At 35.7% G+C, this 17,792-nt stretch overlaps 1 protein-coding gene across 4 annotated transcripts in view; it reads left to right on the forward strand.

Annotated features, from left to right (window-relative positions):
• Positions 1-17,792, forward strand: part of PIGN (phosphatidylinositol glycan anchor biosynthesis class N) — a 215,984-nt gene that overhangs the window by 84,415 nt on the left and 113,777 nt on the right. For all 4 annotated transcript variants that reach the window (XM_036765383.1, XM_036765375.1, XM_036765395.1 and 1 more), the window contains 3 exons: positions 3,665-3,724; positions 9,105-9,197; positions 10,893-10,948. In XM_036765383.1, the coding sequence (XP_036621278.1) occupies positions 3,665-3,724; positions 9,105-9,197; positions 10,893-10,948 (209 nt within the window). The remainder of the gene's footprint in view (positions 1-3,664; positions 3,725-9,104; positions 9,198-10,892; positions 10,949-17,792) is intronic.

Below are 17,792 nucleotides of genomic sequence, written 5' to 3' on the forward strand. Positions count from 1 at the left end.
TGTTGGAGATGCTACTGAATTTGCTCAAGATTTTGACAGTTGAGGAAAAAACTGACCTGGGAATTTTCAGGGTAGTACAAAATATCACTTTTAACGTTGCTCAGTTTACTGTTGGCACATCTGTTCCAATTCACTTGGAATCTAGTGCTGGCAGAGAAGAGTTCACCCCTAACACTCCCTAAACCATGTTGGTATTAATGGGTCTCTTGTAACTATTGCTACTACCATCATGGCTGTAACTTGAATTGGAGCTAGAGATACTTTATGACTGAGTTTTGTTTTGCTTTTTGGTCAAGCAGGATTACACTTAATAAGTTATATCTTGTGCCATCAAAGCCTCTCTCCTTGACTTTTCTAGCTGTATGCCCTAAGGATGGCTGCCATCTTAATCTTAAAAAAAAAGTTTTAGCTTAGTCTATTGGGTTTTTCCTTCTTGTTCTGTACAAAAAATAATAATATATTATATTTACATCTGCCTTTGCAGGTGACAAAGTATTTTATTGAGAGCAACCCTTTTTTGACACTTGTATCTCTGTATAACTATCTTTAGAATGAATATAGAAGGAGTTTTGTTAACACAAATATTATTTCCCCCACTTTACGGATGAGAAAACTGAGGAAGATAGTTTTATATCTTCTCCAGGTTTGTACAGTGTTAGTCACTGAATTTCTGCATATATTTTGAAAGTCAAGGTATATAATTTCTTCTTGTCATAGCTGATAAAATTAGGTGTAGCACTGATATTTGACAGCATGTCAGGTTTAGGGAAAGTGGGTAGGGTTTTAGAGTTAATTTTACTTGCTTGCCAGAGGAGAAAGTGATGTGATAAACTCGCCAGTTTTTTTCATGTTGCCTTTTGGGAGCACATTTTTGCTTTGGGTTTTGACTTTTGAGTTTGGGGACTTAGAATAGCATAGCATAGAAAATGGGCTAGTCTGGTCTTAAATTGGATCTTAGACTCCTTCTTAAAAAATCAAAAATTTTAAAACATAAATATAATTGATCATACTATACATATACTTCAAAAAGATTGCTCTGGGAAAGCAAAAAAAAGTTATATTTATAAACTCTGATAATGATAATAAGTTATAATTATTTGTTTTTTTATTTTGTACTTGTTAAATTTTTTTTAGAATGGAGCTTAATAGGTGCATGATATCTTTTATACCACTTCTTTCATATAGTCATCATTTGTAACTTTCTACCATCTACTTATGTCTGCTATTCCTCTCTTGATTCTATTTCATTTATCCATGATTGTAATTCTTTGAAGATTGTGTTGTTTCGTGATTCACAGCCAGATAGCATCACTACAGGAATGAATGTTTTGACACTTTGGAGGATCTGCAATCTTATCTATATAAGTATCCCAACAAAGGGGGCAAAGGACAACTCATCAGCATCTTTCAATATCATGCAGCTCTTGTCAGTGTCCAGGATTCTAGGATCATGGATGATAGGTTTAGAGTTAGAAGGGACCTTAGAGTCATACAGTCCAATCTCCTCATTTTATAGAGGAGTAAACTGAGATGAAGATATGTCACATGTCTTGCCCAAGGTCACAGAGGTAAGAAGCAGAGGTGGGATTTGGACTGATGTCCTTCGATCACATAACCCGTTACTCTTTCCACTGCATCATAGGTACAGTCCCTTGTAAGCAGCCGCCTTTTGTCCTAGAGGTCTTCCTCTAGCTCTTTTGACAGTTTGTGGTTACCAAGGAGCTGTTTATTAATTATCTCTCACTCTTGCTTCTTAATTGATCCACCTTAATTTTTGCTCATAAATCTTTTTGATCATCTCTTATGCCACATGTTCTGCAAGGTTCTTTATCATTAATATGTTGCAGCCTATTCATACCTATCATACATCTCTCCATTGCCTTTTGGATGGCAAGACAATTTTAACTTTTTAAATACTGTGGTGTTCCATGATTCACAGCCATATAGCATCACAGAAAAGATGTTAATGCGAAAAAGATGGGCCTTTGTTTCAGAGGGAAGCTTTAAATTATTAAAAACCCTGTGCAGGTTTTTGAAGGCTAGTTTTTTTTTTTACCATATAAGAAGTCTAAGCTATTTATACAGATGGACCAGCTCTATGGCTTGTCTATCCAACTCACGTCATAGTTTAGACAGTATACGATCATCAGTCCCTTGGTTTTTGCCATGCAGCTAATTGTACTTTTATTGATTAGTGATTTTATATAAAAGGTATTCCAATTTTCAGATTTTTATATAACCAATGTATTGTCAACTCCAAGTAAAGAGCTTCTGGAGAACCTTACCATATATAAGAAATTTCTGTCCAATTTGGACTTTGAGATAAAATCCTTCTCTTTTATGTCTTATCTGCTATTAAAGTTATCTTTGCTATTCCATATTTCAAATACTCTTGTGTGATCATGATGGATGGGAATCAGCTGGAAGAAGAAAGCTTAAAGGAAGAATAATGATATTTAAAATATGGGATTTTATGTGAGGGAGCATTTTGGAATGATTAAAAAGCACAGCATATTTTCACAAATGCAATCTAGCTTGCCTTCATTCCCTTTTTTCAGTGTTGGGCCCAACTCATTGTCCATCCATAGTGCATGCATGAATCCAGGATACGTGTACTAATTCAGTACACTTGACACACTTACTAGCTGTGTGACCTTGGGCAAGTCACTTAACCCCAATTGCCCTGCCTTCCACCACCAAAAAAAAAAAAAGAGAAAGATAGTTGCATGAGATATTGTAGGTATAACACAAGACTTGGCAGGTTTTAGAAAATCAATAAAACATTTATTAAATACAAAACTGGACATCCCTAAGTCATGATAGAGTCTCAAAGTAGTACTTTTGGAGACTTGTTTGGATTCTGAGTTATTAGAATAATTCATATTTATATCATACCTAATGAGGCATTTTCAGCATTTATTTTCTTGACTGATTTCAGAAAGTGAGTTGCCCCTGTCTAGTGCTAAGTTCAGGTGTGGATGATTTGAAAGATGAGATGGAGACTAAACAAGGCATCCTACTATAATAATATAGTAGGTAGAAAAATACCTCTATCCTTTTAGAGTAAAATATGTTAGCCATTCATTAGTATAGGGAATTAAACAAATACACTATTGTGATATTTGTTACTCAGATACATGTATTTCCCCATAATTATCTTCGGTCTAAATATGGAGGCACTCAGGCTCTTGGTTGCTCCATATGTCACAAAGGAAATCATTATAGAATACAACATCGACTTTCAGCTAATTAGCAATTTGATGAGGTTCTTATTTCATGTGGCTTTCACTTTCATGAGATCTGAATCAGAATACCAGCAAATTGAATTCCATAACGTAGCTTTGTTTGGTCGAATGTGGAGGTTTTGTTTTTGGCCTAAACTTATTTGCACTGGTGTAGGGAAGCTCCCTCTAACCACTCATCTGTACATAAATCTCAGAGCCTTGCCTGGATGCTTGAGATATTGAGTCCTTATGTGACTCACCCAGGAATCATTATGTTTCAGAAAACTGACTTGAATTCAGGTCTTCCTCAGTCCAAGACTAACATTCTTCATCCAGTACACAACAGTGCATCTTTGTAATAGAGTTAATGCACAAAATTATTTAATAAGCTTTGCTAATATTTTGTCACATCCTAATAGCTGAACATTTTATGTTTTTAGGCTGACATAGCACCATTGATGGCTTCCCTCATTGGAGTTCCTTTCCCCCTTAATTCTGTGGTAAGGAATTTAGTTTTATTATCTATCAACTTTAGTTCTAAGATAAATTAATGATAGTAAAATTTAGGCTGAATTGCATGTATTTCTTTTTATTTCTTTAAATAGAATTTATGTTTAAAATGAATAGTTCATAATTATCTTTGGCAAATATTGTAACCATATTATCTCAGGTATTTCATAGATGTGTATTATTTTAAAATCATTAAGCATCATTATCTGTAATACTAAGACTACTAAAGCAGGTATCTTTTAAAATTATATCATTCCTTTTCACTGAAAGTTATAAATTAATATCATGTATATGAGGCATTTTGTCCTGAACTAATGAAATGTATAATGCAGACATATTTGCTAGTTTTTTTTAAGAATAAACCAACTCTAAATTTTTATTAAAATTTTTGAAAATATATCACTTTTAAAAATATATCACCTAATTAATGACATCTGACCACATTATTTTTCCATGGTGATTTCTAAAAAGAATTTATAAATTTTTAAAATTTTTATAGATTTTGTAATTTGTAATTTTTCATATTGTAAATTGGAAGTACCCTTAGCATTTAAATATGGAGTTGATTTTTTAATGAAATAAATAAAAATATTTTCATTTTAAGTTAAAACTCCATACCATGGCCCATTATTCAGTTTTTTTCCCTAATTCTTTACTTCTCCCTTCTCAGTCAGGCTAATCTTCTATTGCTCCTTTATTAGCTTGCTCCCAAATGTTGACCTTCTCCTTATGATGTGTATTCTAAACTGTTCTCGTTCTTATTCACCAATATTTATTTGAATTTCCTACCGACAGAAATCCCCCTTTAGAATGTTCTTTCCAGTCTCATAAGGCAAGTACAAATACCTCCTTGAGAATCTTAGACCTGGAAGAGAACTCAGAAGTTTCTTCGACCGATCCTACCTAAACAAGTACCTCTTCTACAAGCTAATGCTTGAACATGTACAGTGAGAGGGAATCCCAGCCTCCCAAGGCAGCCAATTCTACTTTTTGATCGCTCTAATTTTCCTAATAGCAAGCCTCTCTACAGTTGCTTCTCTACAGTTTTCTCTTATTACTCCAAGTTCTGCTGATGGGGATCAAGAAGAAAAGAATCTTACTGCTTTTCCATGCAACAGCCCTTCAAATATCCAAAGACAGTTTTCATGTTTTCCTTCTATTCTTAGGCTAAATATTTTTTAAATTTTTTTCAACTGATCATTATCCAATCAAATCAGTTCCTAGTTCCTAGGATAGCCCAAGATTGTATCACATTTCTTTTCCACCACATCACACTGAAGTGACCTAAAACCCCTAAATCTTTTCAGACCAGCTTCTGTCTATCCTCATCTCCCCTGTGGGGTCCTAAGTAAGCTGCCACCAGGACTGGCTTCCAGATCATGCCATATGAGCATGAGTTGAAATAACTAAGGATATATAGCTTCCATAGTAGGCATGATAGTTGTCTTTAAATATTTGAAGGGCTGTCCTATGGAAGAGAAATTAGATACATTCTGTGGCTTTTAGTGGATTGTAAACTCAAGGTGGAGAGTGTCCAGAGGAGGAAGCAAGGTAGATGTAATACCTATGTTTAATCATTTGAAGGGCTGTCCCATGGAAAAGGGTTTAGATATGTTCTGTTTGGTCACAAAGGATAGAGCTAAGAACAGTGGGCAGAAGTTACAAAAAGTCAGATTTAACCTTGATTTAAAGAAAGTCTAAGAATTAGAATCATCTGAAAATAGATTATTACCTTTAGAAATAGTGGGTTCCGTCTAGGTATTTTTTGTTTGTGTTTGTCCTTCATTTTTGAAGAGGACCTATGATATCAGGTTAACACGACTTGCAGTTGACTTTGATTTGAGTGAGGGAGGGCTCTGTCTAAGTACGGTTCTTCAAGCAAAGACCAGATGCCTACTAGTTGGACATGTTGTAGAACAGGTTCTTGTTCAGGTACAGGTTGGAGCACATGGCCTTTTGGAGGGTCACTTGCAAATCTCAGAGTCAATTATTCTGATTTCTTTGGTATACATTTACATTTGCTTACCCCCAAATACCCTAAATAATGTGTAGGAAAATAGAATTTTATAGCAATGAGCTGGAACATGATTTCTGTGGATTTTAAAAATCTCACTTTTGAAGAAACTTTTGAATTTTTTGGATACCTATGTCCTGATGAACATACAGAATTCTATCTCAGAATTCTGGGCTGACTAAATAATTGATGTGATTTACTGTCGGCACCTCTTAGGCTCTAAGAAAATACAAACATAGTTTCTAACTTGTTGAAAGGTGAGTTATTTAGCCAACTTGTAATTACCATTTTTGACATTGAGGTGGGTCCTGATAAGAATGATTGAACTCTATTGACAATCCTCCATTTGATCATTTTAATCATTATTAACTATACCCACTGACCATTTTGTCACTCCTTTTTTATCTCCTCTTTCTGTAGTCTTGACACTCCATGATGAAGATGTTGCTAATTGGTAGCTAAAAGACAAGCATGAGGAATTCAAATAATCTACAAAAAAAAATAATCTGTTCACAGATTAACTTAAATATCCAAGCACAAGGGCCTACAGTTTTAGAATCTTAAGATCCCGGGTTTAGATCCTGAAGAGAACTGAGAGGTCATCTGGGCCAACCAATTCCATTGTTTTACAGATGAGGAAACCAAGGCCAAGAATAGTTAAGTAATTTGCTTAGAATCACACTAGTAATAAAATAGGAGAGCTAGGATTTGAACCCAGGTCCTCTGTCTCAGTATCCAGGCTGATTTTGATTGCTCCATGCTACAACCCCAGTCAGACTACATTATGCTGTTTCTCTCAGTTTGTTTATTAAATGTCTTACAACCATTTTACAAGGTCAGCTTTGCAGTTTTTCTCTTCATATTTACAGCACTTTTCCAAGGAATGGTTTACATGCTTTAATACTGACCATATTCTATATATGATAAAAGTAGAATAGTATCGATAGAGTAAATATTAAAAGAAGGAGAATGCTCTGTTCATTCCATTGTGGAAAAGTGTCACATACAAGCATGTTTCTCTCCGTGTTTCTTGGAGCTTAGTCTAAGAATAGGGCCGTGGATACTTGTAGGAGAAGATGATTTAAATAAGAAGCACTGAGTCCTCATGTAAAAAGTGGAACACCAGTAAAGGCTCCATGACTCTGTGGCTCTTAATAAATTCTCATGCCTATTTATAATACACAGTGTTACATGAGAAATGAGAGCTTTGTCCCGGATAGAAATAGTACTGCTGCCACAGTGTATAAAAATTCCATCATGTCGTAGAATTGTAATGTCAGAATAGTCACCCTGAGGTGGCCAGTTCAGCCCCAAGGTAGGAGTACTCTTGAACCATGCTAGATATATCAGGAGTGATTTCATTTTTTTTAAACCGTGGGGAAGAAGAATCAGATACTTAGCAGCTCTCCCCAAAATTTTTTCATTTGCATTTAATATTAAGGGCTTCTGTTGCATATGAAACCTGTTTCATTCTTCTGTTTGCAGTGAAAGGGGAGAATTACAAGTCATCATTCTTTTTGTAATAGTCTCAATATTTACAAATAAACTTTTGCAGCCATCTTAATGCCAATTTTTTGATTCATCTTCCTCTTTTTACTATCATTTGTTCATAAACCACTCAGCACTACTATTCTTTGGAACTTTGGACTTCAAGTTTCCTTCCTATTTCTCTAGTAATTCATGCAGTTCTCACTTTGGTGTATTTTGACCTACTTTCTTATAGTAAAGGGTTGCAAACCTTTTATATTCAGGCCATTGTGTAAGGTTGTTGATTGTACTTACAGGAAAGCAAACTTTAATATGAATGTGAATGACATATATCTTTTCCTATCACACTCAAATTCCTTCCATTGGTAGGAGAGGAAGGAAAGGAAGACTGATTTCCTCTCCTTCCTTCACTCCCCCCCTTCCCAAAGTTCTCCATTACACTGGATTCTGGTGCCATTACATTCCTCTCCCATGCAGTCATGGAATAATCTTTCACTTTTATCACTGATTTCTGATACCCTATTCATAGCTAAATGTTCCTGCTTTTATTTACATCCTATTTTTAAATCTTGATGAGAATCTTTTCATCCCTCATATGAACTATTATGGTATTCTTCCTATTGCCCTATTTATTGTCAGTATTTTTCCTATAGTCAGTCTTGCCTCCTGCAACCAGGTATTTTCCCTAGCTGCCACTGTGCCCTCTTCCCTGTCTTTTAAAAATTTATTGCTCTCTCTAACTGAACTAAACTTATTTACTCTGGCCTTTCTTCAGGCTGTTCTGGATTACAGAACTATTTTTGACTCCTACTATGTTTGAAGCAGCTAAGTGGCTCAGTAGATAGAGCACTGGACCTGGAGTGGGGAAGAGTTGAGTTCAGATAAAGCCTCAGACACTTACTGGCTGTGTAACCCTGGGCAAGACATGTAAACTCTGCTTGAGTTTCCTCAGATGTAATGGGGATAATAACAGCATCTACCTCACAGGATCAAATGAGATAATTTCTGTAAACAGTGCTTAGCATAGTGCCTGGCACATAGTAAGCAGTATATAAATGCTTATTCCCTTCCCTTTCCCCCTCCTTCTTCCTTCTAAATTATTCAGGTGAGCCTTGGTCCATTGCTCCCATTTGATACCTTTTTTCATGCCTGAAGCATAGACAAGTCCAGGTCATGATCTATCCCTTTAATCATTCAAAAAGCTTTTAAAATATTTCTACAACTTTTTCCTCCCACCTGAAATTGAGGTGGTAGTACTTTTGTCCTGGCTTCCACTTCCATTCACCATATGTTATGGGTCACGTGTTACTTTTTTTGTGCATAACAAACACTTGTCCTAATGCTTATTGTACACTAAGTATTATATCCAGGGTCATAGATTGAGCTGGACGGAACCGCAGAAGGCATCTAGTCCAGCCCCTTCATTTTTATAGTTGAGACAACAGAGAGATTAGGTGATTTTCCCAAGGTCATGAAGGTAGTAAGTAGCAGAGCCTCAATTCAAACCCATTTCCTCTTAATCCATATCCACCTCTTTCTCTTCATGTTTTTGGTATTGTGAAGCTCTTTCCTTTCTTTTGTTTGCAACTGAGTTACTTATTTTATATTAAAAGCTTCTTCAGAGTGAAGACTGTGTCTTTTTTAGTTCATGTATTTGCACTAATGAAGATGATGATCCTTTGCTTTGGTTGCCATATTTATGTCTCGTCTATAAGAATACTTAGAAGGGTTATTGTTTCTTTTGAAACAAGTATCCCTTATTTATTTGTTATGCTTGTAATTTATCTTCATCCTATTGCTTGCCTCATGAATCTCTTTTTATGTGAATGATGTGAAGCTAACTAATACGTAATCTTTAATGTCTCCAGGGAATCCTGCCTCTGGATTATCTTAACAATAGTGATCTTTTCAAAGCAGAGAGCATGCTCACAAATGCACTACAGATTCTTGAACAGTTTAAGGTAAGCAACATATGAAAAGGGACAAATAACACATCTAGGAAAACATAAGTAGGACCTTGAAGTTTACTTTTTGGGATAGGGATGACACCTCCGATTTCACTGGTACAGAGAACTCCCAAGTAAGGAAACTAAGTCAAGTCAGCACCTTCTCTGTAATGTACAGTCTTATAGTGTGGCCTGGGCCATTGAAAGGTTATTTGACTTTCCCAGGGTCACACAGTCTCTTGGAAGTGAAACTTGAACCCAGGTCTTCTTGGCTTTAAAGGCTATGCATGACACCATCAGAATTTCATTCTCATACATCCCTCCTAAAAAACTTCCTATCCCTCCTGCACTGACTATCCCTTTAGAATGTTAGCCCAAAAGATCCTTCTTATTCTCTCTCCAAACCCTTAGAAATCTGCTTTCCTAACATCTAGGATACTTGTCAGACTGTGCCCAGATTTCCTTTTATGTATTCCATATTCTAAGATGGAGTAATCATTTCTCATGCTTCTCATTTCTACCTTAGCAACTATTTTCTCTTTAAATCAATAAATCATCAGGCATTCCTAAAGTGCATACTATATACCAGGCAATGCACTAGGTGGTGGGACTACAAAGACAAAAATGAAACAATCTCTACCTCACAGGAGCTTACATAATAAAAGGGAAAACAGCATGCACGTTATTTAAACACTGTTGTGTTTAGGGTCAGATCTATTAAAATCAAAAGTTTATAAAATTGGGGCAGCTAGGTAGCACAGTAGATAGAGTACTGACCCTGGAGTCAGGAGGACCTGAGTTCAAACACTTGACACATAGTAGATGTGTGACCCTGGGCAAGTCACTTAACCCTGATTCATTCATTCTATCCATCTATCTATCCATTTATCTATCTATCTATCTGAGAATTACTTATTTTAAAAAAAAGTTTATCAAATCATAATTTCAAGGAAGGTGATCTCTTAAACCCACATGGTGATGGTCAGAAAGAACTCTGAATATCAGACATAATACACTTTTATAGTTTAAGAGCAATCTAAGCAGTTCTCTCTGGTTTAACATCTACATGCAAAGTTACAAATAAGGATACAATATTTTTATCTCAAGCAAGTAAGGATGTAACTCAACAGTTGTTTTTAGTGCAAAATGATCTTAAGGACTTCTGGGTGAGATCTTAACAGTTGCAAAATCTCCAAATATGTTTAGTTTTCTTCTTATATTCTCAGACCAAAATGTGGTTTGAAAAGAGAGCAAGTGCAGAGGATGTGGAGACAATGGGGGTAGATGGCTTTTCTGAGAGTTTGGCTGTGAAAGGGAGAAGAGATATGATGATAGATCAAGGGGATGAAGGGTCAAGTTAGGCTTTTTTACAGATGGGGAGATCTGGGCATATTTGTAAACAACAGAGAATGAGCCCAAAGATCAGGAGAGATTGAAGATTGTGGGTGGTAGGCACAAGGAAGAAGGATGATTGTGGGCCAGTTTGCCAGAAAAGATGGTGGGACACCAGGATGCAAGCATAGGGGTTGGCCTTGATGGGGAGAAGGTGTATCATAGATACTTAATAACTGCTAGTTGATTTACTGTCAATTTATGAAGTACTTAAACTTTAAAGAACTATTTTATATCCCTTTTTATACTTAAAATGAAAAGGATGAAATGTATTTCTCGTTTACTGTGTCCTAATCATTTTTCATACTTGATTTTCAGATAAAAATGACTCAGAAAAAGGAAGTCACGCTGCCATTTTTATTTACACCATTTAAGTAAGTGTTTCATTTTTATTCCCTACTGAAGAAAGATTGTTTCTTTTATTTACCCTCATTGATATTGATATAATAAAATTTAGTTTACTAAGAAACTGTTTTCCTTATGTTACAATAATGTTACAATAATGGACCTTTTATTTCTTTGTAAGATAATAAGCCAAGTTTTCCAGCTTAAGTTGCTCCATATTCGTGAGCTTGGAAGCTGCATTAATTCTTTCAAGCCATTGCTATTAATTATTAAAGTGCAAGGTTAAGGCCAAGGCTGTGAATGTTCTGAGTTTATCTAGTCAGATCAAATAACCTTTTTCTTCTAGCAGATCTATTTTTTCAATTGATTATCATTTGTTTCTGTCAAATTAGGGCAACCCTAGATATTCTAAAAATCATTTTGTCAGTGAGTTGAAGCTATTTTTCCTACTAACCATGAGATAGGTTTTGTTGTTCCCGCCATTCAAGAGCTTTAATAATCCCTAGAATCTTCCCTTTTGAAGAGCCCTTTGAATTTATTGACATCAGTTCTTTAAAAGGAACTATGAAACCCAAAGTTCCTGTATAACTCCTGGCTCTTTCATTAAGTCATTTTGTCACTTCCCCTTTCTATGCCTTGGTTCCATCATCTGTAAGATGCAGATTTTGTTAGACCAATTCAGACACCAAAAGTCTCTGATTCTGTAATTTACTGATTTTTAGCCTTTATAGGATCTTTGAAGGAAGAAGTTAAAAATTTCAGTCAAAGCTTGTAGACTTGTACACAAGTTTGTATAGAGCTTGAGGACCAAATTAAAATGAATTCCACCAGGTCTCAGGTAGCAATGTACATAAAACCATATAGCACAAAAGGGAACATATGGAGAAGGAGCTAATTATACTTTAAACAGCTACCTGGTTCTACCATCAGGCTTTCTATTTCTTTGAAGAGTTCTGCCCATCTGCCCAATTCTGAACTAGGAACAGTGAGTTGCATTTTTCACAATTTGAATCAGCATTCAAATTTATAGATGGATAATTGACTGTGTGTCTTATGCCAGTCATCATGTTTGATCATGGTTCTTCCTCCTGTTACAGCTTGTAACCAACCTCCAAATATGTATTGGACTCTCCACTTTGCTCTTTTTAAACAAAATGTCTTAAATATTTAGTTGAAATTTCTTTAGTTTGTATGTTTTTTCCTAGTCTCTGCATTTATTGATTTTCTTATAATAGTTTAAATTCCTGGTGGATCCTAATCTTTTCCTTAATATATTAGAAACTTATTATAAAAGTAAACTATGATACAATCCTTCAGCACAAACTCAAAGGTTAAACAGCGTGGTAAACAAAATATTTCCAGTAATAAACCCTGTAGGGTAAGACTTAAGAAGAGCTTTATATTAATTCCCACTTCATAGAGAGTGATATTCTATAGAGGGAATCAGATGTCTTCCTACATCTATTTAATATTTTGTTTTCCTCTTTCTTCTCTTTTTCCTTCTATAACACCTCAGATGTGTTCTAAATTACAGCTTAGTCCCAGCTACATTCCAGCAACTAGAGCTTGGAATTGTTGTCTTAAATCTATGTTATTTCTAATCCCACTGCCACCATACCAGTATAGGCCCTCTTTATTTTCTTTTTTATTATTTCTATTTCATTTACATCATTGTCACTTTACCAATAGCCCCCTACCTCCAATAAAACCCTCCCTTATGACAGAGAAATCTAGTTAAGCCAAACAAATGAACACATTGACCATGTCTGTCAGCTTATTTCCATCATCTCTCTACAGAGAGGGGGAATGTATATTTTATCATTATTCTTCTGTAGGTGACTGACTGTTGCATTGACCTGAATTTTGAGAGCTTTTAGCATTGTTTTCCTTTTCATTGTTGTAGTTGTTGCATATATTATTCTTTTGCTTGTTTTAACCTGTATCAGTTCATATAAGACTTCCCATGTTTCTCCAAATTGTCATATTTAGTGCTTCTTCCAGCAATGCTGTTCTGTTATATTCCTATGCCGCAGTTTGTTCAGCCATTCATTATTTGATGGAGGCCTACTTTATTTTCAAAACAGGATTAGGATCCTACTATCTTGAAAAGTGCTTCTTTGAATATTTTTGTGACACATCCATATATGTGTGTGTAGAGAATGAACATATTGCATGTGTACATATGTGTGTACATGTATATGTATACCCATTTATACGTTGATATACAGTGTGTACATGAACTATATGTGAATGTGTGTGCATTTATGTGTCTGTTTATCACTAGATAGATCAATAGATAGATAGATAGACACCAAAAGATATATGTTGAGGCAGCTAGGTGGCATAATGGATAGAGCACTGGAGTCAAGACGACCTAAGTTTGCATCCTGACTTAGTCATTTATTAGCTGTATAACCCTGGTGAAGACACTATACCTCTCTGTTTCCACTTCTATAAAAGGGAGAAAATAATAGCACTTATCTCCCTGGAATTTTGTGAGAAACAATTGAGAAAACATATGTAAAATGCTTTTTACATCTTAAAGGACTATATAAATGCTAGCCTATCATCATTATTGATGTTCTTATTGTTATGATTATCTATTAGTTCTTTTTTCTCTGTTTTTTAGCCTCCTTCATATATATGTGTGTGTGTATATATATATATATATACATACACGTACATACATATGTGTATACACACACGCATACACACATATATGCTTAGTAGTGGGATCACTAGCCAGGAAGTATGAACAATTTGTCTGTTTCCTATCTTAGTTTCAAGTTATTATTTTTCATATTAAACATATTTTCACATTAGTCATGTTGTAAAGAAGAATTAGAACCAATGGGAGGAGCCATGAAAAAGAAGAAACAAAACAAACAACCACAAAAAAGAGAGCAAATAGTATGCTTCCATCTGTATTCAGACTCCAGAGTTCTTTCTCTGGAAGTGGATGGTATTTTCCATCATGAGTCTTTTGGAGTTGTCTTAGATCCTTGCATTGCTGAGAAAAGCTAAGTCTGTCAAAGTTAGTCATCATACAATGTGGCTGTTACTGTGTACAATGTTCTCCTGGTTCTCCTCACTTCAGTCAGCATCAGTTCATGTAAGTCTTGTCAGGTTTTTCTGAAGTCCACCTGCTCATCATTTCTTATAGCACAATAGTATTACATTACATTCAAATACTACAACTTCTTCAGCTGTTCCCCAATTGATGGGCATCCCCTCAATTTCCATTTCTTGGCCACCACAAAAAGAGCTGCTATTTTTTTGTACATGTGGGTCCTTTTCCCACTTTTATGATCTCTGGGATACAGGCCTAGAAGTGGTATTGCTGGGCCAAAGGGTATGCCGTTTCATAACCCTTTGAGCATAGTAGTTCCAAATTGCTCTCCAGAATGGTTAGACCACTTCACAACTCCACCAACAATGCATTAGTGTTCCAATTTTCCCATATCTTCTCCAGTGTTTATCATTTTCCTGTTTTGTCATGTTAGCCAATCTGATAGGTGTGATGTGGTACCTAAAAGTTGTTTTGATTTTCATTTCTTAGAGCATTTTTTCATATGACTATAGATAGCTTTAATTTGTTCATCTGAAAACTGCCTGTTCTTATCGTTTGTCCATTTACCAATTGGGGAATGATGTGTATTCTTACACATTTTACTCAGTTTTCTATATATTTTAGAAATGAGGCCTTTATCAGAGACACTGGCTGTAAAAATTGTTTCCTAGCTTTCTGTTTCCCTTCTAATCTTCGTTGCATTGGCTTTGTTCAAAAACTTTGCAATTTAATGTAACCAAAATCATCTATTTTGCATTTCATAATGTTCTCTGCCTCTTGTTTGGTCATAAATTCTTCCATTCTCCATAAATTTGACAGGAAAACTATTTCTTGTTCTCCTAGTTTGCTTATAGCATCAGCCTTTATTTCTAAATCATATACCCATTTTGACTTTATCTTGGTATGTGATGTAAGATGTCAGTCTATGCCTAGTTTATGCTGTACTGTAGTTTAAAACTATTTTGCAGAATAGTCAGGCTAATTCATTCCTCCACCAATATTGTGTTAGCGGGTTTGTCTTTCCCATTTTTATAGCTTCCTAATAAGATCTCGAATCTACCATCTTCTCCCTCCAACCTATCATAGCTTTGCCAAGCTACTTTTGCTTATGGAGAGGTCTCATCCTCTACTCCTCTTCTAAGAAATCTTTAGCAGTAACCTATTACCAGTAAAGTTCATACACCTAGTATTTAAAACCTTCTACAACTTGGCATCACCCTTCCTTGCAGTTTTGTGACACAGGTGATAGCTGTGGGTTTTATTGTACAAGGACAGTTTGATTGATTTTTCATCTTGATTTCATAGGCAGAGAGATGCTGAAAAGTAGCCAGTGAAGCCCATTTGAGTATACCTTGAGGTTGGAAGTGCCCAGGATGGAAAAGTCCAGATATAGAGGGTTATAGAAAAGGGTTAGAAAGGGAGTGTCAGACAGGTTATGTGGGTACAACAGGAGCTTCCTGTTACACATGAACCTTTTGGAGTCCTGATGGACACCCCTCAAAAAAAATTGACTACCACACCTCTAAATCCCAACTCAAAAACTACCCCTTCATGAAATCTTTCTTGATCTTACTTCTTTAATCTCATCTAACATTGTTTTTTACCTCTCTTATGTGCTTATCATATTATTTCTGTTATTATAACTCCTTCATCAGTGTTGTACTCAGATGCCTCACCATGATGTAGAAATGAACTGGGTTCTCAAAGGCTAGGCCACTGAAATAAAGTTACATCAGATCCTACCAAGATGGAAAGGATTTGAGTACAGGCCCAGTCACAGCATGGATATACATCACCCAAGGAACAACTTAGCCAATGTCCTAGCAGCTTACCATGGGTTTGACCATTTAACAATGACCCATCTCTTTTAGACCACTAGGTGAATTCTAGAGAGACTGCAGTCTGCGTTGGTGGAGGGAGTACCCACAGCGAGGAAGCTGAGTCCCATAAGTATACAGTGCTTTAAGCTTTGCAAATTCCTTTCATCATCACATAGGTAGTTCAGATATTATTATTATTATTCCCATTTTATTGATGAACGAAACTGAAACTCAGGCAAGGTTAAGTGACACAATTGCTCACAGTCACACAGCTAGTAAGTGTTAGAGCCAGTACTCAAATCCACTTTTTCCAAATTCCAGATTCAAAGATCTTTCAATTATATTATCATATTCTTCATATGATGGTTACCTCTATATGTGTCATGTCCACAAACTTGACATTAGTTTCTTTAAGGGCATGACCTATGTCTTTTCCAAAATTTCAATCTCACCTAGTGCCAAGGACATGACAAATGATATAGTCTTAATATTTGCTGCCTTCAATCAACTATAGTTTAATTGATGAGCAAGTGGCCACAGTAAATAATGTTAACTGGTGAAGTAGCATTCAGTAAGCTACTTGAGATAACTATAACTAAGTTTTGTAGAGAATTTAAAGTGCCACAACAATTTTGTTTTAACTTTGATGGAAATCTGCACAAAATGTATTATGCACTTTCCTGCCTTCTTAAACAGAATATATGGGAAATAATTTATGTCTTCATGACCTGTGGTCATCCTTATGAGCATCAGTGGTGAATATCTGCCTATAGCTGCAGTTGCAACTACAAATGTTGTGTATTTGGACAATACAACATGACTTTCTTCAGAAATTTTCATTTAATAACCTTTTTTCAAGTGGCTTTCCAGCCCTACAGAAAAACGTCATTGCTACCAAATGTCACCTCACAAAGCATCTCTGATTTTTTTTCCTAAATAATGGACAATAAGAAATTCTCTCTCTCATTTGTACTATTTGCTTTCGGTGTGAAAGGAAAGTACTGTATACCTAACCTAATCTCTGCTAGAGTGCTACAGGGGAGGCTTATTCCAAAGCCTGCAAATTCTTTTTGGCCCTTAGGAGTTGAGTTGATATTTATATGTCCAGATGTTAGGTATGCCTCTTTCTTAGCAGACTGTTGTGTGGTTATTTCTGCTAATTTCTTGTTTTCTAGAGAAGCAATTTATTAGTACTGAATTGTTGGTTTTATTGAACCTTTTTTGGGGGGGTAAATCAAACATATAATTCAAATTTCTTCCTAGTAATTTAAGCATTGTTGTTCAGTTGATCAATTGTGTCTAATTCTTCATGGCCCTATGGACCAATTGTTTATAGTTTTCTTGGCAAAAATACTGGAGTGTTGTCATTTACTTCTCCAGTGGATCCAGTGGATCCTTTTGTCAGGCAATCAGAGGTTAAGTGGCTTGCCCAGGATCAAAACACTAGAAGTGTCTGAAGCTGGATTTGAATTCAGGTCTTCCTGACTCTAAGCCCAGTGCTCTGTCCACTAGCCACCAGTTGCCTCTATAATTTAAATAAATCATATATAAGCATAATATTAATAAGGAGGGTTTTATCTCTCAGTCTCTTCAGTCACTCCTGTTGTAATTAAGATAGAATTGCATGTTCTCTCCTCTAACACTGTATAGTGCATGGTTTGTCCAAGGAAATTCAAGATACGTTCTCTGTCGCTAGAATTTTTAGGCAGTTTTCTATACAACAAAATCCCAAGGGATCAACTTGGAAATTACAGGGGAGTCAGGATGCAGAAATTTTTTCAAACAAGTATATGTTTCCAGAAGTGACCTGGGCTGCCTTGGGAAGAGGGGAGTTTCCCTTCATGGGACACCTTTGGGGAGAGATTGTAGAGACTAAATGACTACTTTCCCATTGCTTATGTTATAGAGGGAATTCCTATTCTTAAACTGTTTTGACTGAATGATCTCAAGATAAATTCCCTTGTCTGAGATTTTGTGATTCCA

The sequence above is a fragment of the Trichosurus vulpecula genome, chromosome 1 (assembly GCF_011100635.1).
Source record: "Trichosurus vulpecula isolate mTriVul1 chromosome 1, mTriVul1.pri, whole genome shotgun sequence".
In the NCBI taxonomy this organism is placed as follows: domain Eukaryota; kingdom Metazoa; phylum Chordata; class Mammalia; order Diprotodontia; family Phalangeridae; genus Trichosurus; species Trichosurus vulpecula.